This window comes from Danio rerio, chromosome 10 (genome assembly GCF_049306965.1).
Source record: "Danio rerio strain Tuebingen ecotype United States chromosome 10, GRCz12tu, whole genome shotgun sequence".
NCBI lineage: Eukaryota > Metazoa > Chordata > Actinopteri > Cypriniformes > Danionidae > Danio > Danio rerio.
Window position 1 is genome coordinate 18,769,034 of NC_133185.1, and position 26,001 is coordinate 18,795,034.

Consider the following 26,001-nt stretch of genomic DNA (forward strand, 5'->3'; position numbering starts at 1 on the left):
CCAACCAAAAGTGTTTTTAAACTTTTTGAATTACCTGTAGCCCCGTAGTCAAATTGATGGTGAGTAAAAATTTTAATTTAAAACCTGGTTATAATGGCTAGATATGGCTAAAATAGTGAAAATAAAAAGATCAAAAGTAAAAGGTCTGTGTGTAAGTAATGGTGATTACGGATTATATGCATTTAAAATCACTTTGGCCAACTTGAGGTTAGTGGAAACTGTGCGTTAACAAACAAAGTTCATTGTTAGATCATATTATTTAATAAAATAATGTGTAGTGATGTACATTAGTAAAGGTGACTATTTTAGTACGAGTTGCTACGTAAATTATGGATACATAATCTACATTTCAGTGTGAACCCCTAGTTTGAATATTACCATGAAGTGAATGTGTGTGTAGGCCTACTACTACATCCAACCAACCAAACAACCAACCATATGTTGTGATTATCTCATGATTTACCAGCTGTGTGGCCTCTTTTCCATTCATAAAACTTCTGCCATGGCCTTGTGAATGCCACCTGCAGAATCTAAACATATATTTGTCTGTTTTACAAATACATTCTGACTTATTAATCAGTTTACATACTGTTTTCACTTTTGTTGAACACAAACTGATTTTTGAGTTAATTGTGAAGAATTTAAGGTTTTAAACATTGACATTATTTCTAAAGGGATAGTTCACTCAATTCTATCATCAATTACTCACCCTTTACTTGTGCCAAACATTTATCTTGTTAAATAAGTTTTTTTTTTTTTTTTTAAGAAAGCTGGACACCTGTAACCGCTTACCATAGTATTTGTTTTTTCTACTATTGATGTCAATGGTTACAGGATTTCCTCTTTCTTCAAAATATCTGTATAGTGTTCAACTTTAAAAAAAAACACAAAAGGTTTGAAAGCACTTGAGGACGAGTATTTTTACATTTTTTAGTTAAAGATATAGATTGGGCGAAGCAGTGGTGCAGTAGGTAGTGCTGTCGCCTCACAGCAAGAAGGTCGCTGGTTCGAGCCTCGGCTCAGTTGGCAATTCTGTGTGGAGTTCGTATGTTCCCCCTGCGTTCGCATGGGTTTCCCCCACAATCCAAAGACATGTGGTACAGGTCAATTGGGTAGGCTAAATTGTCTAAAGATGGTTTGCAGCTGGAAGGGCATCCGCTGTGTAAAAACTTGCTGGATAAGTTGGCGGTTCATTCCACTGTGGCGACCCCGGATTAATAAAGAGACTAAGCTGACAAGAAAATAAATGAATTAATGATATATTTAAATTTTTTCCTGAGAGCATCTAATTGTATAACTAGTTTAAAACTGACGTTTTGAATTAGTTAAGCCTTAGTTACTAAACTGTCAAACTTTAAGTTGCTTTATTATACTGTCAACTTTAAAGTACAACTATTACCTGCAAAAAACTCTTTAAGGCATTGAACTGAATAAACAATATCACACAAATCCATCCTTTTAACTGTAACATTTTCAAATGTGGCTTTTCGCCTCACAGCAAGATCGCTGGTTCGAGTTCTGGCTGGGTTAGTTGGCAGTTCTGTGTGGAGTTTGCATGTTTTCCCCACGTTGGCAAGGATTTCCTTTGGGTGCTCCAGTTTCCCCCACAGTCCAAAAGACATACAGTACCAATTGGATGAACTAAATTTCCACAGTGTATGAATGTGAGAGTGTATGGGTGTTTCCCCAATACTGGGTTGTGGCTGGAAGGGCATTCGCTGCATAAAAACAAATGCCGCAATAGTTTACGGTTCATTCCGATGTGGCGACCCCTGATAAAAACTAAGCTGAAGAAAAATGAATGAATTAATGTGGAAGACAAAGATAAATGGGCAAAATATTCGTTAATCTCAAAACTCTAAACAAATTACACTTTCCATATTGCTTGCATTTTATTTTAATAACAATAATGACATTTTTTATTAAACTGGTATTAATAATGATGATGCTACAACTATTAACACTGTTAAATGTGATCAACTATCATACATAACTGTTATAACACAATACATCTTGTTAATCTAGCAGATTTTATACCTGCCTGTTGAATAATATTTCCCAATACCAGTGTATATTTTGAGTAACTTTACTCAGTAACAAACAATGCTCTATATATACCATTTATTAGGCTATATATCCCTTACTTGTTTAATCAACATATATACACGTGTACTGCCCCCTTGTGGTGTGCAACAGCCTTTGCAAGATTTTAACAAACTTAATGACATTTAAAGTGATCGTTCTCTCAAAAATGAAAACTTGAGGGAGAATAAATGAGATGATTTTCTCTATTGAACACAAAAGAAACATGTAATTATTGCCTTACAGTGTAAGAAAACAAATACTGTAGAAGTGAATGGTTATAGGTCTTCCAAATAACTTACTTCTGTGTTCAGCTGAAGAAAGAAACACAAATGTTTAGAATCCCTTGAGGATTTTTGGGTGAACTATTACTTAACATTATATGTGGAGAAAATCCAAGTTTAAGCATTGCTGCTCTTAAACCAAAACAGCCTAAATCTAAACAAGTGAACAATAATAATCAAAGGGCTTTATTACACTGTAAGCGAGATGCTAACAAAAGAATAACAGTCACACTTTTGTCATACGTTATCAAAGATACCAAAACAATCCCCTTGGATTTCCAGTGACCAGCACTGCGTACAGTCAAACAAATAGCAGACAGAATGAACAGACCCATTAATATTATAAAAATATTACAGATTTCATTGCATTACATATACAGTGCATCCGGAAAGTTTTCATAGCATCCAAAAAAAATGTTCCCACATTTTTGTTACAGCCTTATTCCATAACAGATCAAATTCATTTATTTCCTCAAAGTTCTACACACAATACTCCACAATGACAATGTGGAAATAAAGAGTTTTTAAAATTGTAACAAATTCATTAAAAAATAAAATGTGGGAAAAAAAAAGAAAAAAAAAAAAAAATCACACGTACATAAGTATTTACCGCCTTTGCAGTGAAGCCCTAAAAATATGGGGTTCAGGTACATTGTTTCCCCTGATCATTCTTCAGATGTTTTAGCAGCTTTATTGGAGTTCACCTGTGGTAATTCAGTTGATTGGACATGATTTGAAAAGGCATACACCTGTCTATATAAGGTCCCAGGGTTGACAGTGCATGTCAGAGCACAAACCAAGCATGAAGACAAAGGAATTGGCTGTAGACCTTTGAGACAGGATTGTCTCGAGGCACAAGGCTGGGAAAGATAACAAAAAAATGAGCACAGTGGCCATAAGATGGAAGATGTTTTGAATCACCAGGACTCTTCCTAGAGCTGGCCGGCCATCTAAGCTGAGTAATTGGGGGAAAGGGGTCTTAATCAGGGAGGTGATCAATAACCCGATGATGACTCTGTCTGAGCTCATGTGTTATTCTGTGGAGAGAGGAGAACCTTACAGAAGGACAACCATCTGTGCAGCAACCCACCAATCAGGCCTGTCTAGTAAAGTGGCCAGACAGAAGCCATTCCCTGCTTAGAATCTGCTAAAAAGGCACCTAAAGGACTCTCAGACCATAAGAAACAAAATTCTCTAGTCTGACGAGACTAAATTTTAACTCTTTGGAGTGAATGCCAGGCATTACGTTTGGAGAAAACCAGGCACTGCTCATCACCAGGCTAACACCATCCCTACAGTGAAGCATGGTGGTGGCAGCATCATGGTGTGGGGATGTTTTTCAGCAGCAGGAACTGGAAGACTAGTCAGGATATAGGGAAAGATGAATGCAGCAATGTACAGAGACATCCTGAATAAAAAAACCTGCTTCAGAGTGCTCTTGACCTTAGACAAGGGCGACGGTTCCATTTTAAAATAAGGCTGTAACAACAAAATCTGGAAAAATTAAAGCGCTATGAATACTTTCTGGATGCACTGTATATGCAGTTCCATATGAATGAAATGGCAAGACTAATTTAAACCTTCGCTGGAATAAAAGCATTAACATAAATATCCCATGAGAGATCTGTAGAAGTATGACTGAAATGTAAATACTCAACAATAAATCACATATATTATGCAGCAGTTAGTTTAAGGAATCATAGGTTTTAGTTTCCATTCATGAATTTACATGATCACCAAGCAGGAAACATTTGTTAGGCCGCTGTTATATTCTTATAAATAAATATAAAACTCTTTCTGTGCTTAATTACGGTTAATAATAAGACAAGTAAGAAGTTACAAATTGAGCACAGTGATCGGAACATGCTAATAGTAGTAATAATATTATAAAATATTAAATGTCTATGAAATAATATTAATGGATTATCTGTTGTGATGTCAAAGAAATGGACATTCCAGTTTGGGCTAAACATCTAATCAACACCTCCACAACTATGTAACTAAAAATCTTTAAAAAAAAAATAAAATAAAAAAAATAAAAAAAAATAAATAAATAAAAAGAAGAAGAAGAAAAAAAAAACAGCAGCTAAAATGCCACATACAGGGATAACTTCCAGTAACTGTAGGATTCTCCAGATTCTCACTGCATTGACTATAATGCACCTAAAGCCTTATCTTGCCAGATACAACGTCATCATATAGTTGGGCTGTGAGGGGGGTGTAGGTCTTCTGCGAAGTGTCAAGCAGGTAGACTGGCTTTTGGACAGTATCTGGACTGAAGCCTTGCTTTACTAGCAGTCCCTTCTGTTGCTTGAATGTATCCGTCATGTCTAAGGAAGTCTGTCGAAGACAAAAACAGGAAAAGCACATTAAAACACAAGCAACATGCAGCAGGGTGTGATTTCATCCAGGATTGGTACACTGCATATTTGTACAGACACTGCCACTATATTCTAAAACGATCCAATTACCTCATCTCTAAATCAATAATGTTTACATCAATAATGTTTATATTAAAAGAAGATTTGTGTTGTTGTCAACACAACTCCAATTTTTTGCAACATAGAAATATTTAATCCTTGTGCACTGTTCAAATTTACTACCTTTTGTGCAAAAATAGTGTTTGTTTTTGTTTACGCCATGTAGATGCATATTTAGATTTTCTCAGACGCATTTATAAGTGTGCAAAGGTCACGCTCACACTCACAGACCCACATACACGCACTTTAAGTTGCTCTTGTACTCCATATAACTTGATCCTTCCCAACAGGGAAAAACACACCAACAATCAAAAATGCAAAACCATGACACCATATAATTCAGCAATCAAAAAATGTGTTTATAAATAAACAGTAAACTAGGGGGGGAAAATGAAAATCTTATGCTGCTTAAAAAACTAACAATGCATCAAAAGCAATGCTGTTATTAATCTCTCATTCCCAAGACTGGTAAAAAAATCCAGTCCTACTACTTTATATCAAAAGTAATTTTTTGTGTTTTTTTCACCAATCAGTGACATCATTTATGAATTTGGCAATTAAAATAAAATTTTTTTTAAACATTTAGTAGTTTTGATCAGGACTAAAGTTGATTAACATATTTGTGCAAAAGAAAATTGAAAAAAGTATTTATCGGTGTATCATTGTGCCTTTGAAGAATTTCTAAGCATTTTCTCAAAATATGTGTCAAAATAAGATCACAAAGAGTCAACAAAAATCATTTGGCTAGCTGAAACACAGAAAAACGTATGGCCAAATTAAGACTCAAAATCCCCCCAGAGTGGATGAAAACATTCCCAACAGCATAAAGCAACATAAGGGTTAAAAAGTGTTGTAATATTAAGCCGATTCCATGCATGTTCAGTAAGAAAAGGTCTGAAAAGGGTTTTCTTCAATGCCAAAAATATTAGTAATTTATCAGATACAAATGATTAATTCAATGACAGAGCTCTGGGTTTGGTACCCCAATGCAATACAAGAATTACATTCAAGAAGTTCGCAACTAACTTACATTTCCTCGACTCCAGCATACATACACAACTGATATTAACTGGTGGAGATTTGGTGTAACGTCACTTATCAGTCATTTTGCAGTGTTGCCTCCAGACATACTTCCTCCTTTCTGCAACCCTTCTCTACATACCAGAACTAAACAATTAAGTGCATCTTTAATACATTTCACAACTTCTACAAGCATCATGACAGCTTGTGACATGTGTCTAGACTTCTTATTAGACAGCAGTCTGAAACAAGGGCCCCCGCACGAGATTTTATCTTATTCCGCTATTTCAGTCTTGTCAGCAGTTCCCTTTAAAAAGTATGCAACACGGTAAAAAAAGTAGTATGTCTGTTCAATATATGGTATCATACAAGAGAAAAAGATTGATTAATCCTGATTAATCCTTGATTAAATAAATTAATTTTTCTTCACAGAAGTCGAGGAATTAAATTGTGCAACTTTGAAAGAAAAAGGTTAAAAATAAAAACGACTATGTGTAAAAGGTCATAAATAACAGCTTTAAGGAATGAAAGATCTACATTTCCACAAAGCATCACAAATGACAATCAAATGCATTTTTTTAAATAAACATCTGAATATATAACCATGAAACGATGAGAAAATATAATGATCATGAAGGTGAGCATAGAGAGGTACCTGAAGTCTCAGAAACCATGGCCATGCGTATGGAGGAAGAGTGTGGAGCAGATGACTGTAGACTCTCTTTCCGTCTAATTCATGACCATCCTTCAACACAACAGCGGCCATTCCAGCTCGACCCTCATAACCTTGCAAAAACATAAGCTGTTATTCATTCAACGGTTCAGTACCTGACGTTAACACATGCCAACCCACCAAATGGAGGTAGATTTCTACTGTGGCAGGTTAGACAGCCTCTCCCACAAGCTACTTTGGCTATTTAAAAATAATTTTTAAATTGTAGTTTTCTTAAAAGCAGGATTCGACAATAAAGATGGCCCAATATGCATGCTAATGTAACAAAATTGTGGCTATAGTAAAAATGGCAAGTGTATTTAACCCTGTATTTAATAGTTATTTAACCCTTGTATGCTTATGGGGAATCTTTCATCCACCATGGGGTGATTTTGAGTCTTAATTAGGCCACATCTTTCTTTGTGTTTCAGCAAATAGAAGGATTTTTGGTGGCATATTATTTTGATGCATTTTTTAGGAAAATGTTTTCAAAAACTCTGGGCAAATTTATTTCACCTTTGCTGTGTTTGTGGCTTCCATGGGCGTTGCTAGGCCTATTTTAGGGGGGCTGTAGCCCCCCTATATTTCTGCTCAGCCCCCCCTAAAACTTTTGCAATTAGCTCATAAACTGTACACTAAATTATGGCCTCAGTCCCCTTTAAATTTGATAAGAAAACAGCGGCAGAATTCGTCTCCTCCCTGTATTTTGTTTTTCACATGATCAGCAAACCACAGCTGTGGACAGCGAGAGAACAAGGTGTGTGTTAATCGATAAATTGTTATAATATGAGCTTATTTGCAGTTCTTTGAGATAGATAACCTTGTTTCACCTGTATGACATGGAGGAGCAGTCTGGTTTTCTCGGCGTTCACCTTATCAGGACAACGCGCACGCACGCACGCACACGACTTTTTTTTTACCTTATGAGGAGCTGAGCCCCCAAAAATAAAAATTCCTAAGATCGCCTCTGGTGGCTTCCCTATTGACTTCCATTATAATGACATTTTTAAATTGCAAAGCCATGACACCATGTAATCAAGCATTTTTGATTGTTGGGGTTTTCCATGTTGGAAAGAGACACATTTTTAATTTATACTGTTGATTATTTGTTGCAATGTAAAATGTTTCTGCCTTCTATATGGTGTATTGTGTGTGTGTGTGTGTGTGTGTGTGTGTGTGTGTGTGTGTGTGTGTGTGTGTGTGTGTGTGTGTGTGTGTGAGAAAGAGAGAACCTTATGCACTTATCTTGATATATCTGAAAAAATTTAAATACACAGCTCAGCTATCAAAACATAGTAAACATAGTAAGTGTATGTATGCACACACACTATAATCTGCTGTTATACTCCATAAAACTCCCCTCATATAAAAGAAACTTTTTTTTGCACAGGCCTATATAAAAGGCTTAACACTGTCAACTGATGATCAACAGTAAAAATGACACCTTTTACCTCTTCCCAACAAGGAAAACCACAAACAATCAAGAATGCATGATTATATGCAGTCATGGTTTTGCAATCATAAATATCATAATAATGGATGTCAATGAGGCACAAACGAACATAAGAAAAGGGTAGTAAATTTGAATAGCACACAAAAGGTTAATTATAATAATTTTAAAACCATTTTAAAAACTGACAGAAAAACAGCTTATAAATATTTTAGTTTACTGGCATTTCATACAATCTTTAGTAATAGGACATAATGTGAGACTGAGATTATAATCAAAGTCATACCACCTGGCACAGTGACTCCATACACATTGACATCCAGCAGGAAGTCCAGACTGCCCAACACTTCAGAAACTTCTGTGGTAGAGACGTTTTCCCCCTTCCATCTGCAAACAAACAACAAAATTCAAAATGAATCCATGACTACCCCTTGTTGTCTTCTTGGGCCTATGGTCTCTACTCTGCAAGATCATTTGCTATAGGTTCCCAGTGTGCGCATTTACTAAAGGCGTATTATGTATTGCTATTAGAGCCTGCAGTGCAGCATGCAAGTACTGTATTGCCTGTGGTAAATGTGCAGTCTAATCTGACCTTTAAAGTGTTTTGGTACATAAAATATTTTATCAAGCTTTGATTGATTTGTTGAAACACTGAAGTCACATGGCATTTTTTTTGGCTCATTATCTGTCTATATAAGACAAAGAAGCTCTTAGATACAATCAAAAATATCTTAATTTGTGTTCTTATAATAAACAAATGTCAAATAACAGAATTTATATTTTTGGGTACACTACTTAATTTTTTTTTTCAATAAAAAGTGGTACTACAAAGGCAGGCCACATTAACCACATTAAGTTTTTGTAATCATAACTAAACTGTCAGCCAAGTTCAACCCCACTCTTTAGTTAGAGGTTCTATGAATGCAAAGTAAATTTCATATTTCTCTTGATGTCTTTTGTTAGTTTTGTTCCCATGCATGTATATATACACATGTTGGGTGACGCTGTGGCACAGTAGATAGTGCTGTCGCCTCACAGCAAAAAGGTCGCTGGTTCGAACCTCGGTTGGGTCAGTTGGCGTTTCTGTGTGGAGTTAGCATGTTCTCCTCACGTTTGTGTGGGAAAACATAAGCTGGATAAGTTGGTGGTTTATTCCGCTGTGGCGACCCCAGATTAATAAAGGAATAAAGCCAAAAAGAAATTAATGAACGAATATATACACGTTGTGATGGAAATTTTTTATATTTTGCTGATCATATATTGATGACTGAAAATTATATATTGACTAAGTTTTTGTTTGTTTTTTAGGTTTTTTTTTCTTCATCTTCTCATGTAAGTATAATATAAGTTCTTCATATAAGTTTTCCTTTACTCTAGTTAGTGTTTTAATCCTAAAAGTGCCTTTTTGGGGGAAAATAATGATTCTCAACCCATTCAGAAACACTTCCATAATTCGTTCTCCCAGTTTTTAATATTGATAAATCACTTATTAATTCATAATTATATATTGATATTATAAATTGATTAAAGTTTTGCTAAAGTAAATAGTAAGTATTAGCAGTAATAGCCCAATTATTATAATAGATTAAATCTTTACTTTAGCAAAACCTTAATTTATAATGTTAATATAGAATTATCAATCATCAATATGAAAAAAAAATCCATTACAAGGTCAATAATAGGAACCTTCATATTGGGTAGCTACAGGAACTCAATAACAGAAGGAAAGTCTGCGCAATGTGATATGATTTTCCCAAGAGTTAATCAGACCTAGGACCAGATAGGCTTCATTTACATGTCTTTAGGCCCTGAGGAAAATCATTTAATTAGTTGTTTAGTTATTGTGTTTGCCAATTGTTGAGGCAGTGTGAACATGGAAAAATACAATGGCCAACTTGTTTGTAGGCCTTTATCGGAGCAGTGTGAATTGGCCCTAATGTGTGTTTCTGATAGCATTTGTGGTCAACAAGCAGGAAATGTTTGTTCCTTCACAATGCAGCACTTGAAAAGTCGGTTTTCAAAAGCTTTCGTGTGGCGAACCACATCTGACCTACTGACCATTGGAATTTTAAAGCAGCAGCTAAAGACTTGACACACAATAATAAAGACATGTAATTTATTATATCAGTGTTATAGTTGGTACATGTTTGTCAATTGGAAAAATGCTTGCTTAAAGAACAGATGTAAATGTCTTAACTCTAAGTACACATATTTACATGAGTGTCAAAGGTTTCTTTGTGAAGGTTCAGTGAATGCAAGACCACTGGGCTCAAACAGGAAACTCCTAAAGGAAGTACTGGACAGGAAGTGCCCTGGGTTTGTAATTTTACTGCAGGAATGTTGAACTTTTAGGTAGATTCCTTAGAAGTCCCACTAAGTTAGTCTTGGCTAGACTCTCTGCCAGAGCTCAAGGGTTCAAAAACTGCATGAAAATTGAAAGCTGAAGTGGTCCACACAAAATCCTGTCAAGGGTATCATTATGACTGATGACTTTTAATAAATTAGTACTTAGTGTTTTAGTAATTTAGATAATAATTTTAACTTTTAGCTCCAAGAGGAGAAGCTGGTTGATTTAAATAAAGATTATCAATGTTACAACAAATTTTTCAAACAGAGTAAACAGTGAAATAAAAACCTGAATGTGTCTCCAATTCTGTCCTTGAAGTAGACGAAATCTCTGTGGTCCTGAAGCATCAGGTCTCCTGTGTTGAAATACACATCTCCTGTCTTAAAGACGTCCCTCAGCAGTTTTTTTTCTGACATGGCTTTATCACCCGCATAACCCAGAAAAGGGTTGGTGAAAACCACTGGAGCCACCAGTAACCCTGCTTCCCCTGAAATCACATGATGCTTGGCTGAGGATAACATGAAGCATACCCACTTAACACACTTCAGAATGTCACATTTATTTTTTGTTAATTTTTTTCTTCTTTTTATTTGAATTATTTTTTTTTAATCCAACTAGTTTGCCATCAAACATCAATTTGTTTTGTTTTACACTGTTAGTAAAAGCACACATACATTTACATCATGGTATATTTCTTTCACTTTAACTTACCATTGATCCAAAGTACATGATTTACTTTATACAGTCTAGCCCGAAATTGTTCATACTCCAGGCAAATTCTTAAATTTATTATAAAATAATTTATTAAATTAAGATTTTCTAAAATTCTTAAAGACTTAAAGTTGAGTTTAAAGGCAAGTAAAATGATATAAATTATATTTATATACCCGTGTATGTGTGTGTATTATATATATATATATATATATATATATATATATATATATATATATATATATATATATATATATATATATATATATATATATATATATGTATATATATATATATATATATATACCTGCAACACCTACTCTAAGACAAACAAATCATTCATTAGAAACTAATAATTTATAATTTGATTGATCGATTTGTCAATCGTGACCCTAGATGTCAATTTCTACAATACCTCATCCTGTTTAATATGGTTTTGTGAAAGTTCATACAGAAAGACATTTAAACCATTTCATGCAGATTATTAGTTAGAACATAATACTACATTCACCACCCATTTCATGGGCAGTAAAATTCAGTGTTGGGGGTAATGCTTTACAAGTAACACGTTACATGATTATAATCATTTTCTAAGAAACGAGAAAAGTCATGCATGAAGTTTAAAAATTCTGTTATAATATTTAGATTACTTCAATAAACATTTAATAAGCAGTTATTTTGTTGTTTGAAAATTTTGTTTTAAAAAAAAAATGCTGAAATAAAGTAGTCATATTAAATTACATGTTTAAGGGAGAATGTGCTTCTGACAGAAACAAAGATTTCTATTGAGAGAATGAGGAACAGACAGAAACGAAGATCGGAGGCCACGGCCTTATATTTCTGGGATGGAAAATTTTTATATACTTGAACACATTGAAGAAAAGGAAAAGAGGATTGTCTTAATGGACAGTGATTTAACTTTTTTTCTTACTATTTTACTGTGAAGTAGCAAACATATTGCTTTAAACTTTCATTAATTTGTATATACACAGCATGTGCAGCTCTGGGGTCCGTTCTTCTTACCTCGCTTAAATGATCTAAGATGATTTGGCAGATCCTGGATCTTTTCATCTTGATAACTGATCTCTGGCTAATTTGGTTCTTCAAAAAAGTTCGCAAATCAGATAAGAATGTCTGGATAAACTGATCTGAGATCGCTGCATGTGTTGTGAAGGACAGATCTATCGATCCTCAAAATCATGATCAGCAATGCCATGATTGGCTGACGGCACAGCAGCATAATGACATCATCTGATTAATATTCAATTATCAATGTGAGCAAAATTACATCAAATTAGCAGTAAACGGCTTGTTAAATATGACGCAATAACCTTCCACATTTGTTGTGAGCTGCAGGCTTTACATTTTCATGTGTCAAGAGTATTTATGATGTATTTCAATGCATTTAGTTCTACATTTAGAAAAGATTTTCTTTATAATAGTAGCTGTTTTTTTAATCGGTGTAAAGAATAACTGGTTGTTTACAAAAGCATTTTGATATTGGTAAAGTTGTCTGCAACTTTTGTGAAGCATCAAATCACTGGCAAATTAACTGTCAAAACATGTTTATGACTGCATAAATGTATTATTGCTTTTAAAAAAAAAAGTCACATATTGTGCATTCATATTATACACAATTTGTACTAAGCGATCTAAAAAGTTCATGTCAATAAGTTCTCTATGCACCACCAGGTGGCAGTCTTTGTACTTTCATTTCGACAGTGCAGATTGCATACGTTTTATTAATAATATATATATATATATATATATATATATATATATATATATATATATATATATATATATATATATATATAAAACTTTATTTATTTTATTAATAACTATAACTATAAATTATATATATAGTTTAAAAAATGTTTACTCTTTTCCCAAGTGTATATAATTACTACTGTAAGAAAATATCAGAATTCGGAACATACTTTCTGTATTATATTCGCTTGAACTGAGCCGATCTAATCCTGTTTATACAAATTGAACCTGCTCCCGATCAGGTTTAAGCTAGCAGAACTGTTGCTATGACAACAACTCTCGGATCAGCTTTGAAGAACGAAACGATCCTGGATCGTGTCAAATCGTCAATATCCAAATCCAGCTAACTGAGTAATCCATGTACGAAGAATGGACCCCTGGGGTCAGGATGTTCTCAGAAGATAACATTATCTTAAATTATTACTTTTATTATGCATTTTTACAGGTAAATGAAGGTGTGGGTAATACAGTGTGTTTTGGGGAAACATCAAATTCTCCATTGCTTGCAAAGCTTACACTTGAATTTCATATTAGGAATCATCAGTAAAATTAAACAACTGTCCCTTCAGTTTCATTTCCAAATGTCAAAAATCACAAAAAATCTGCAGAAACTCACATCTGTCCGAGTATTGTCGGCCTTTAGCGATTGATGATTGGCTCCTGTACTAGTATACGGGGCTTAATTCACCATATTGACCGTTACACTTATCCCCATTCAAAAAGATTCGAGTGACGCATCTTGTGTGTTCTATAGTCTTTGGCATTACTTACCATAAAAAGTAACGCAACTACTTTGTTTTTTAAGGAGTAACTCAATATGTTAATGGTAAAGTAACTTTCCTCAACACTGGTAAAATTGGCAGTATTTTTTTTAAAAGTATTTTTTGATACATCATATGAAGCTTGTTATATTTCTGTAATAAGTGTATCATGAATACTACCCATCCCTATTAACTTTTGTATTTAGAAAATAATAAACTTTAACAACCACAAATTTAATGATCTCACCTTTACTCACTTTAATGCAGTGTCCAGTGTCGGTCCTTAGGGGTTCAAACGTTTGTGGATCACATTTTAAAAATTCAAAAGGCAGATTAAGCTGAAAAACAAAAGCATGCACATTACAGATGAAAATACACTAAGACTAATTTAACTGTAATACATCTTTTGATCTCATTCATATTATGAAAAGTTGTTTAAAAAAAAATAAAAAATAAAAAACACAAATCTTATGAAACAGACCTTATTAAAATAACTGGCTCGCCCAATCGGTCCAATTTCATCTGTGTAGTTTACAAAGCCAATACTGGCTTCAGTCAACCCATAAGCTTCACGGATTTGGATTTTTCCAAATCTTCTGATAAACTCCTTCCAAACATCAGCCCTAAGTCCACTTCCTGCTGCGAGGCGAACATTATGAGCTACTTCCTCTAGAGTCTGAAGGACACCAAATACATTAGTGTGATGAGACCCATATTGCCAGCATGATGTTAATGTCTTCAACATAAAACTTACCCAATTATATCTTATGCTTGACAAAACAATGCAAACTAAAAAGTAAAATGCAGTACAAACGTCAGTACCTTGGGTTGATTGACCAAATATCGACAGAGTTCTCCAATATACTGAAACACAGTAATATCATACTTCAGACAGTCCTTCCAAAACTGACTGGCAGAGAACTTCCTCTTCAAAACGCACGTTGCCCCTAAAATTCAATGCTCAGTATTAGGATTATGCCTTAAATCCTTAGCCTTTTCCCTTAGGGATGTTCACAGGTGTTCTTAAACATCTTTATTGTAGATGTAATGTATGGCAAAACAGCAAGTGTTTAAGTTGGGCTTTTATTTTTGTCATTGTAATTGTAGAATTGTAGAGTTTTGTAGATCATACCGAGCTCAATGCAGCCACCAATGCCAAGCAGAGACGCAGACATGTGGTAGAGTGGTAACGTCAGATAGATTTTGTCATCAGCACAAGCACCACACAAACGGAGGAAGGCCATACACATCACAGCTTTGATATGACTGATTCGAGCAGCTTTAGGTAGTCCTGAGGGGGGAAAAAAGTGAGACCAAGTCTACTTGACTTTTTTTAATGTCAGTTAGTGCCTTTTTTTTTTTTTAAGTTAAACAAATGTTGGATCATTTAAAGATTCCCATGCTTCAGCAGATGCATTGCATTGCATGCTAATACTAAACCACTGTACACCTCAAATCAAAATAAAAAAACTTCTAAATGGAAATTGACTGAAGTATAGTGTTTTTGCATCGCATTGTGCAAAAGCCATAGGCCATAACTTGCTCAGGCATTTAACAAAATCTCTATTTGGGTTTTGATCTTATTAAGATGCAAAAAGGAAAATTGGAAGCATGTACATAATTTTTATTTAAATTTGTCCTCTTTTGGCCAATACTACCAATAATTACCAATTACCAACAATACTACCAAGCCTTATGGCTTTATGTCTTCACAGCAATTGAAAGTACAGTGAATGTACCATCATAATTTGAAAAGGGCTGATTAATATTAGCTTATAACAAATACTACATTTATATTACTATACACTTCACCAGATCTGTGCACCAGTCTAAAACATTTTCAATAAACTAATCATATTGTATCTGTGTTAGTTCCATAAAGTGACAGTAACATATATGATGCCATTGTCCAAGGTTAAAATGTCTCATATTTGAAAATTTATTTTTATTTTTTTATTTATTTTAAGTACTCGACTGGACAAAACACTGCTTTAGTTATTGTTAGTCAAAATTTTAATAAAAAAGTCTTACGTATTATACTTTTAATTAACATTTGCATATTTTGAAGAGAAGTTCCTGCTTCGTCCCGAGTGGTGAAGTTGCCCACTGTTCACTGATATTACAGGGCTCGACAATAAGGACTGCCGGATGGCCCAGATCCAGTGTGTGAGATGCTCAGGACAGTGGACAGGATCATAACTCATAAATGATCGGGTTTTAAATTGTTTAAGATGCAACTGTTTGTCAATTGCGTGCAAATACAGTCAAAGCGCTTTACACATCAGATTATCAGTTCATATTTCTGCCATGCCACAGAGCGCCATCTGAATGGTTTCATTTTAAATAACATGTAAATGTGCACGTGTTAGTTAGGCGTAGGTAATCTAATAACCCACAGACCTCGTGTTGGGACGGGTAAAAAAAATTGTCACTATTCAATTCTCTATAGTCAATATTAATATTTAGGAATATCCATTTTCATATTATTTTAAACTGAAACTGACTCTCTCAAAATATGCTTTTGTCTTGAGCAATGAAAACGGTTTAATATAGGCTACTCTTTGATGTTTTAATCATAATTATTGGAAACTGTGAATTTCACTTTTATTTTATCTATATTATTATTTTATTTAACAAACCAGTTTGTGTTTTCGCTGCGGAAGCAAATCAGACCTCGTCTTGACATTACTTCACCTCAAATGTTTTTCATTTTTCTAGTTTATATTTGTAGATAACTGACCAGCAAAAAAATTATTTAATATATAGTGTGCATGGTGGCTAAAAGGACTGAAGAGAACCCTTTATCTGCTCCACAGAACTTATTAATATTATAAGCACATAGACAAACTCATCAACACGGCATATCACATCATTAAGAACGAACAGCCCGTCAGTGTCAGTGTCTCTTACAGTGTCAATAAAACAGCTTCATTCATTTTTATACAATTTGTCAACTTTATCAGCTGTTTAAATGTAATAAAAGATCCTAGACCATTTACATACACTTAGACTTGCCAAAGTAGAAACAATGCAATACTAGCCGTACATAATGTGTAGTTGAAAATTTAAAAATCCATTATTTTTTTTTAGATTATTGAGAAAAAAGAGAGCCCATGGCTTTACCTAGCGTTCAACCTGTGGCAAGTTTCATTTAACACTTAATAAAATGACCAATAATTACAAATGATTAGGCAAAGTCAGCTAAGTGAAACAATGGTTAAGAAATAGCCATGAACTTTTTTTGGTTGTGCTTGTTGTTGTTGTTGTTGTTAGAGCCAGTGAAAATTTTGGCAGGGCAAGTAAATATCTAAACCACCGCCCCAATCAGGCCAGTAGAACAAATCCTTAGCGTAGAATCCTGTATTACCAACAGTGCCTATTTGTTGAGATCCAAAAGATACATTTCTACGACAAAGTTGCAATCGCTCAAATATTATTTTCAGTATTTAGCTGACAGTATATCCTACCAGGAGCCACCCCCTAATTGTCTAAGTAGAAAGAAAACCACATTTATCATTTAAAATGCATTTGGAAACAGTTGAGTTCCCCTTCCCCTTCCTCAAAGTGGTTCGGTCCACTGTGTGCTTTTTCCCTCATCTCACCTAGTCACACACACGCACACGTCAGGTGTGCGGCTGCGGCAGTGTTAAGTAGGGGGTTTTATCCACCTTAAATAAAGCGATTCTCTTCAATGTAGTTAATGCAGACTCGTTCATGAATTAGTTGCGGCAAAAATGCTGATTACAGATGTAATTGTCTAGGAGTCTGCTGTATTAGCGATTAAAATTACTTATCTAGTTAACGTTAGCTTGTTGTTAACGCTAAAGCCGTTCCCCATGCATTGTTTAATCTGTGATGACTTGGCATAATGTTAACTTAACATTAACGACCACAATTAGCATATTGTTTAGTTGTGTATTTGCTAATACTGTGCTACACTGTACACACTAACCCAACATTATCAATCACTGGCAAAGGAGAAAGAAATGATTGAGGAACAGGCAGAGCAGGGTCAGTCATATGTACAGTGTCAGGTGAGGGTGTTGAGCTTTATTGAAGGGATAATGATAATTCTTTTGGGATGAACAATTTTTTTTATGTTTTCGGAGTTGTGGCTGTTAAGCAGATGAACCTCACAGGCTCACTGATTTACAATATGATCGGTCATTTTAACAAATGTAATGTAAACAAGTTAGTTATTATGAGTATAGAAAATGTCTTTTTTTGCATTTATTCTGTTTCAGGAGTCAGTCAGTTGACTGTAAACACAACAAACAATGCAATAAATAGTTTTGAAGAAAAATTAGCTTTGTCGTTGAACCTGAGAAAAACTTTTAAAATAATCATAATGACGTAGTCTCCATGCTATAATAATAATGACAAAACCATTTTTAACTGCGAGGACATATATTATTAGTACAATTCGGCTGTATTATTTGTGTCCCCTTCAAAAAAATGCTGGAAAGAAGTTTTATATTTATTGTCCCCCGCTACTGTTTAATCAGATTTATGCCCATGTATCCTACAGAAATGTTAAGACTTCAGGAGCTAATTGTGCTCATGAAATGATAAACCTGATATGAACTGTACCTGTAGTGCCAGATGTAAAAATAAACAGGAAGTTGGACATGAGGTTTGGCTGAGGGGCATCAACCACAGGCTTCTCAGGAGAAGCAGAGTCCAGCTTGTCCAACAGAGTCTTGACATTCTGGTGTGAGGAGCTCTCCGATGCCACCCAAATTTCAATTCCACCATCTGTCAGCATCAGCAGGACCTCATCCAGAGATTTTACCAAGTCTGCAAAAACAAAAGTAGGCCTAAAATGTCATTATTACAGTCAGACAGTTGCCAGGATTCTGACCAAAACCAGGAAATCAGTCCCCATCACACCAGGTCTTTACACTGGCTGCCGGGTCATTCAGAATACATTTTAAGGAATAATTACTAATCAATAAATCACTAAATAACCTAGGACCTCAATACATTACAGATATGCTTATAGAATAAGTATCTAACAGATCCCCAGATCATTAGGATTAGTCAAAGCAGGGTGAATCCGCCTTCAGCTACTATGCCTCCCGCTGCTGGAATGATCAGCTTCCAGAAATGATCAGATGTGCTCCAACATTAGGCACATTCAAATCAAGATTTAAAACACATCTGTTCAGCTGTGCCTTTATTAAATGAGCACTGCTATGTTTGACAGATCGCACTTATGCCTTTTTTTCTCTTTTAATACTTTAAACCTGTTTTAATACATTTTAATCTGTTTAACCATTTTTGATTCTTTTCATCATATTTATTTTCTTGTTTACGTAAAGCACTTTGAATTACCATCATGTATAAAATGTGCTATATAAATAAACTTGCCTTGCCTATGTGGATGCAGGAGTTAAAAAAAAAAAAAGTCTAAAACTAGGGCTGTGTTATATTGATGAAAACAAGTTTCGTATTACTTTTATATTAACATATTTTACAGTTGCAAAAAACTAAACACTTTTAAGAAGGTAAAAAATAAAAATATATAACAGTGGAGAAACATGGTGCGGATATTAATGTAAACCTGAAAACATCAGAAACGATCAAGAAAAGAAAAAAGTAATTAATTATAAATACTACTCAACAGTAGTTTTTCTCTGGAATTGTACAATTGTGCCGGTGTACTTTTAACTTGACTAGAGTCAACTGTTTTCCTGTGTCTGTGCTTTTTTTGCTTCACTATTTTCCTTCAACCTGCAGTCATTATTTTGTTTATTTTGTCTTGTTGATGGTAATTGGGTAAGCAAAATAATCAGTCCTGTGTTTCCCATCCAATCAAGTCACAATCTTAAAAGTATTAAAAGTACTTTTAAGCAGGGTCAGGGTCACAGACAGATGTCAGCATTAAAAGTAGCCAAGAAAATGCTAAAACATTTGAAATTAATATGAAAGATACACTGATGATGAAAAAAAAGACTGAAAAAAAATTATTAAATGGCCTTAACCGCCTTAAACAAAACTTAAATGAACAACAGAATGTTACAATTCCAAATAAATTGATAATTTTCACATATTCTATTAGTGCTGCAAGGATTATGGTGCTGGACACTAGTGACATGTTAGTCCAAGTTCAAAGTAAGTAACAAGGTAAAATATTGAAAGAGCTAGATTTTTTTCACATTACTTGACTATGTATGATACTCAAAGTATGATTTGTCAGTTTCCACCACTGCTTGAAACGACTACTTTTTAGCTGCCTCACTGTTTCTTATCATGGCTTGCTTCCTTGGTTACATTTCAATATCCATACTAAAACGGTTTCAGATTTTTGCATCATGTCCACTCCGTTTGATTTCAAAAAACTGTGCTGAAAGTCTTACAAAGATACAATTGCAATATTTTGATAATTCCAATATATTGTGCAGCCCTATTTCAATGTAACAAAAAGTCTGACAAGCAATCAAAGTAAATAACAACATTTAAAGGGATGCCAAAACTAAAAAATTCAGTTATTATTTACTCCTTTTTTCACTTGTCTCAAACAAAATTAATACATGTAGTTACATTTAAATTTAGTGCTACAGTGGCGCAGTGGGTAGCTTGATCGCTGGTCGCTGGTTCAAGCCCCAGTCAGATCGGTTGGCATTTCCGTGTGGAGTTGGCATGTTCTCCCAGTGTTCGTGAGGATTTCATCTGGGTGCCTCGGAAAACATGCTCCAAAGACATGCGCTATAGATTAATTGAACAAGCTAAATTGGCTGTAGTTTATGTGAAAAAGTGTGTATGGGTGTTTCCCATTGTTGGGTTGTGGCTGGAAGGCAATCTGCCTTCCAAAACAGTTTTTGGTTCATTCTGCTGTGGCGACCCCTGATTAATAAAGGCGCCAAGCCGAAATGAAAATGAATGAAAGAATATTTAAATGTTATTATTTTACCACATTAAAGAGACATTTCACCCAAAGATGAAAACATACGATTTACTCTCCCTCATATGATTCCAAACCTTTAGGAGTCTATTTTTTATGTGAAACACCATATCTATTTTAGAAAATGTTGAAAACTTGTAACCTTTCACTTCCATAACATCTGTTCTCCTTATATGGAAGACAATGGTTGGTTACACGTTTTCAAAATAGCTTATTTGTGTTCAGAGGAACTAAACACAAGGTTTGAAATCACTTTCTGGAATAGTAAATGGTGAGGGAATTTTAATTTGAGTGATCTACACTTTTAATATAGTAAAATAATCATAACTTTTCATACTGCTGGCCTAAAAAAAGGTTTCTTGTTTGTTTTAACAAACATTTTGACCCAAAAGCCCCACTTGACAAACTTTTCTTGTGTTTAAAAGTTTTTAACAAACAGTTTTCAAAACACAATTATATACGAACTCCAAATAAACATTAAAGACTCTCTTTTAAGAGAATGTGTCGTGTGTCATGATGACATATTCACAAACCGTTTCTGTAGCAAAATTCTCTGCATTTACATCGAACACTGTTTTCACAAGACGCAACATGTTGACGTTCACTTTAGTTTCAGGGGAAGTTGGCCAGTGAAATGGGGCTGTGACGGGGAAAGAAAGTGTCCCAACCTCTCTTACGTTGTAGCAAAGAAAATAATAAACTGCGTTTCCATAAAGTAACGTAAATGTATGCTCAGAGCACCCATAAAATATGTTTCGCTGAATAAACCTGAGTGTTGCGGTGTTGTCTTGTGACGCTTACCTGAACCAATAACTAGCGTTTTAGCTCCACAGCGGTCCAAACAGTGCTGCAAAGACTGAGATTTGATGTTGAAGTTGAGAAACGCGACCTCGCAGCCCAGTTTACAGAGTCCGAGCCAAACGCAGATGAAATCCGCCTCATTATTCATTAGAAGCGCCACAATGTCACCGTGTTTCAGACCACGGTGAGATTTCAAGACGTTTGCTAATTTGTTACTCCGCACATCCACGTCTCTATACGTGAGAGTCTGGTCTTCAAAAACAATGAAAGGCTTATCCGGGATGTTTGTGGCTTGCAGCTCAAAGCACTGGAGATATGTGACAACCCCGCGCTTCATCCTCGCCATCATCCGCCACCCCACTCGCCGAACTTTAACGTAATACATTAAATCATCCCAAAAGTAAGGGTAAAACTTCATCTGGATAATCAAAAGTGTGACAATCCCGACAGCCAGAGTGCTGATGGCCCAACTCATCACGACGTGATGATGCGTAACTCTCACTGATGAGAACTGTTTGTTGTAGGAATCTTCACCCCACATTTAAATAGCCTCGCGCGCTACTGCGCATGCGCAAGGCATGGGTTTTCAACCTTTCATTATCCTAAAATACAAACAGCACGCCCAGAGAGTTCACAGAGCATTACAGATTCCGTCTCCCATCCCATCATACTGAAACAGATATAGTCATCAACAGGGAACACATCACCATTGGTCCAAACCTTAAAAAATGGGCAGTCAGCAAGTGCCCAAAAGGTCTGTCCAGGTAGGCTATAATGTGAGACTGCAACAATGAAAACATCTATTTAATTTTGATGATGCTAATTAGTTTATTTCTTTCTATGTTTTATTTTTTATATAAAAATGTATACCTGTGCTTATTAATGGGGAAAAAATATTTTAAAAGAACAACTTAATTGGAGAAATTGGTAAAAATTCAGATTTTTTATTTATTGCTTTTGACAGAAGTTTTGAACTAAAAAAATATCCCCCACAGTCCAAAGACATGCAGTATAGGTAAATGGGTAGGCTAAGTTTTCGTAGTATATGAGTGTGGATGTGTCCCAGAGATGGATTACAGCCGGAAGGGCATCCGCTGCATAAAACATGTGCTGAATAAGTTGGAGGTTTATTCCGATGTGGCGACCCCCCGGATTAATTAGGGGAGTAAGCCAAAAAGAAAATGAATGATGAATAATATTATGAATAATAATTACACAGAACACAAACATCAAGTCCCTATAAGGCATTTATGTATTTCTATAGGTAACAAATATAAATATATATATTTTAAATAAAATGTAAAGCAAAGCTGAATTTCCAAAATGTAAAGCAAAACTGAAGTCAATAATGCTTATTAATACCTCTTATTAATATTAATTAAAAATAGGCTACATCAGTTTCAAATATCCATAACTTTATATGGGCAGTGACTTTCAATGCATTATTTCTGAGTAAAAGTATTTCCTTCCATAAGGATCATGTGGCATTGAAGACTAAAATAGTGACTCCTGACAATTCAGCTTTGTTTTTCGAATCAAATAAATGCAGATGAAGAGGCTTTTTTCAAAAACATTAGAAAATATGAGAACTTTTAGTCATCGTGTATGGAACAAGGATTTTAGTGATGCTCCTGTTGAAAAAAATAGAAACACTAATTGAATTTGTAATGCTCATAATGGAAACTATAATTGTTCCTCTGGGTTACATGTCTTGTTTCATATTAAAATTATCCTAATGGAGTCACACAGCCTAGTTTTTAATGATTAAAAGTCGATTGTTTGTAATGTTTTAAAGGGAACCATTAGAAATTATGAAATGGTTCATATTGTTTTTATGAGCAGAGATGTTTTATAAAAAAAAACTACAAATGGATTCTAGTTTATCAACAACAACAGATGGAAGTTTCAGAAAAAGAGCGGAAGCAAATCATGCAAAATTATGTCGACGTCCACTTGATGGAGCTAAACCTAAAGAGAAACGTCACTGACATCCTTTTTTATCAACAGGATACATAAAACATTAATTTGTACTGATATTGTGTGACTTGAATACAAATGATAAATATTCATTGTACAGCTAGTTACACAAATGTTTCAAAGGATAAAGAAAAAACCAATACATGAAAGAAAAATAAATATTTAAAGAACATAAAATAAAATAAAAACGCTCTAAATTATTAGAGTGTTATATGGGCGTAACAAAAAGGATCTGATCATTTAAAAGTATGCTTATAATGTAAACACAATTTTTTTCTAGTAGTACAGTTATTTTGGCAGCTTCCTTATTTAACAATAAGCAGAAAGATTCATAATAGAGTTTCAAGTCAATACAAAATGTTCTAAAATTAGGCATACATTCGACAGGCGACAAAGAGTTAAAAATTAAAACACATTATTGTCCGCTTCCTTACAAAATGACTCCCAAATCAAAGACAATAGATTAATTGTCTTAAAAATCTAAACTTTTATGCTGAGAAAACAAGCCAAGATATTTCAATCCAAAAAATTTCTACAAAATTGCATTCTAAAAATAAATGTGCCATCATTTCCAGATAAGAATTACAGAATGTGCATTGGGAAAAATTGTTTATATTAAATTTAGATACATTTTAGGGATAGTCATTACGAAGGATTTTAAAATAAAGTTATTTCATCCTATTAGGTACATTACTGACCTCTTAGTAACAGATATTTTCTTATAGGATGAAATCTTATTAAAATTAAATACTTAGAAAAAAGTTTGTCAGAAGTAAGCATTGTTACCCTACTGTAGGACAACATAGTGTACATTTACTTTACAAATAATCTACTCTCTGAGTGTATCTGAAGAGCACGGTTGCAGCTCTTTCTTTTGAATGAATGGAAGAACAGGGTCGCCATTGCAACACTGTCATTTGCATGATAACAATCTGCAGTCCTTGGCTGATTGTAACACAAAACCCATTTGGATGCGAACAAAATGCCATTCATAAAGGACAAAAACAAAGGCTGTCACAAAGAAGAAACTTCGTTAGAAAACTTCCATCTGTGCTGTGTGTCCACAAAAGAACTGGTCACAAATTTAATCTGGTTGGAACTAGAAATTAATATTTTACTTAAATATTTTTACTGCTGTTAAACAGCACTACAGACATAATGAATTGCTATCTATCTGCTAAGAAAATTACTGAAATCTACATTATGTAGGCTAAAACTGTACATTTTAATGGTATTTTACAGGTAAAACATTAGTTTTTATTTAAAAAAATGTAAATAAGAGGGTCATCACCGTTTTCGACAAATATTCAATTTTAGAAATAAAAAGCTGTGTTCTCAGACATGCTTATTTTTGTTTTAGATAGCGCAAGAAGTTAAGAAATTATTTGTTTCGAGTATTTCACTTTCAGAAAAGGAATTAATCAAATTAAAGTTTAGTTCACCCCAAACATTTACTCGCTATTTGGTCACCCCAAGTGCTTGCATACCTTTATGCTTCATTCATCTGGAAGATATTTTAAAGAAGGCTGAAAACCTGTAATCATTGATTTTCATAGTAGGAAAAACAAATAAACATCAATGGTTACAGGTTTCCATAATTTTTCCAAAATATTTTATTTTGTGTTTAACAGAATTAAGAGACTATATAGTTTTTGGTTTGAAACAAGTAAAGAATGAGTAAATGATAACAGTACTTTATCAACCATCCACTAAAGCAGGGTTTTTCAAAGTCTAAGGCAGTGGGCCTCCCTTTTGACACAACTTATCCATTGGCGCCCCCCTCCTCCCAAACACGCAAGCACACACGCACACGCACGCGCACACACACACACACACATATATATATATATATATATATATATATATATATATATATATATATATATATATATATATATATATATATATATATACATACAGTATATATAAAGACACAGACAGATGTCAGACTGTTAACTCACTTTTATCATCATTTGCATGAAAGTGCAATTATTTACAGAGTAATAACAAGTATTTTATTATAACGTTTTTAAAACTAGGATGATGGTTCAATATGAATAGAACAGATCCAAGAACTGTCCATCCCAGTCAAAACAGTCAAAGTTTAGCGAGTCTCATGCTGTCATTAGCCAAAATATCTTGACAAACCACACATAAAGGTCGTGGTTCATCAGCTGGTCCTGTCCACGTAAATCCTAAACTCAAATACTGATCATCTTATCGTCGTCTTTTGGGTTTAAGCCCTGAACTTAAAGGCCTTAAATCGGGGGGTCTCAGAAACCGATCCATTGTATTAGCAGGCATATACCTGTATTGGCGGGCTTGCCAAACAGAAGCGAATTCACAGCTATGGCCTTCTGGGTAAAAAAGGTTTTCTTATTTTTGACGTATATATATATTTTTTTTGCTTTGTTTAATTAAAATGTTTAAATATAATAAAAAATACATATAATAATTAAACTTAATAATTATATTTTAATTATATAATATTTTTTCCAGCGCCTCCCCTGACATGCTCTGGCGCCCCCCAGGGGAGGCGCGCCTCACACTTTGAAAACCCCTGCACTAAAACTAAGCAGGGCTGTGCTCTTTCAGTACCTGGATGGGAGACCATAAGCTTGGTTGCTGCTGGAAGTGGTGCTAGTTAGGCCAGCATGGGGCGCTGAATCTGTAGTCTGTGTGGGTTCTAATGCCCCAGTATA

At 34.5% G+C, this 26,001-nt stretch overlaps 1 protein-coding gene across 2 annotated transcripts; it reads right to left on the bottom strand.

The window, feature by feature from the left end:
* Window positions 1-2,534: 2,534 nt before the first annotated feature.
* Window positions 2,535-21,839, bottom strand: LOC568883 (long-chain fatty acid transport protein 6). Of its 2 annotated transcripts, none has more exons than XR_012386198.1 (10): window positions 21,323-21,839; window positions 18,208-18,414; window positions 14,750-14,908; window positions 14,440-14,564; window positions 14,099-14,293; window positions 13,875-13,955; window positions 10,664-10,862; window positions 8,318-8,415; window positions 6,522-6,652; window positions 2,535-4,706 (listed from the first exon to the last, which is right to left on the bottom strand). XR_012386198.1 is itself a non-coding variant. In XM_003199319.7 (10 exons), the coding sequence occupies exons 1-10, from the start codon at window positions 21,795-21,797 to the stop codon at window positions 4,530-4,532; spliced, it is 1,857 nt and encodes a 618-aa protein (XP_003199367.2). In that variant the 5' UTR covers window positions 21,798-21,839; the 3' UTR covers window positions 2,535-4,529. The 2 variants fall into 2 exon arrangements, 1 of the variants encoding a protein (XP_003199367.2); XM_003199319.7 differs by having other exon boundaries at window positions 13,865-13,955.
* Window positions 21,840-26,001: the final 4,162 nt, after the last annotated feature.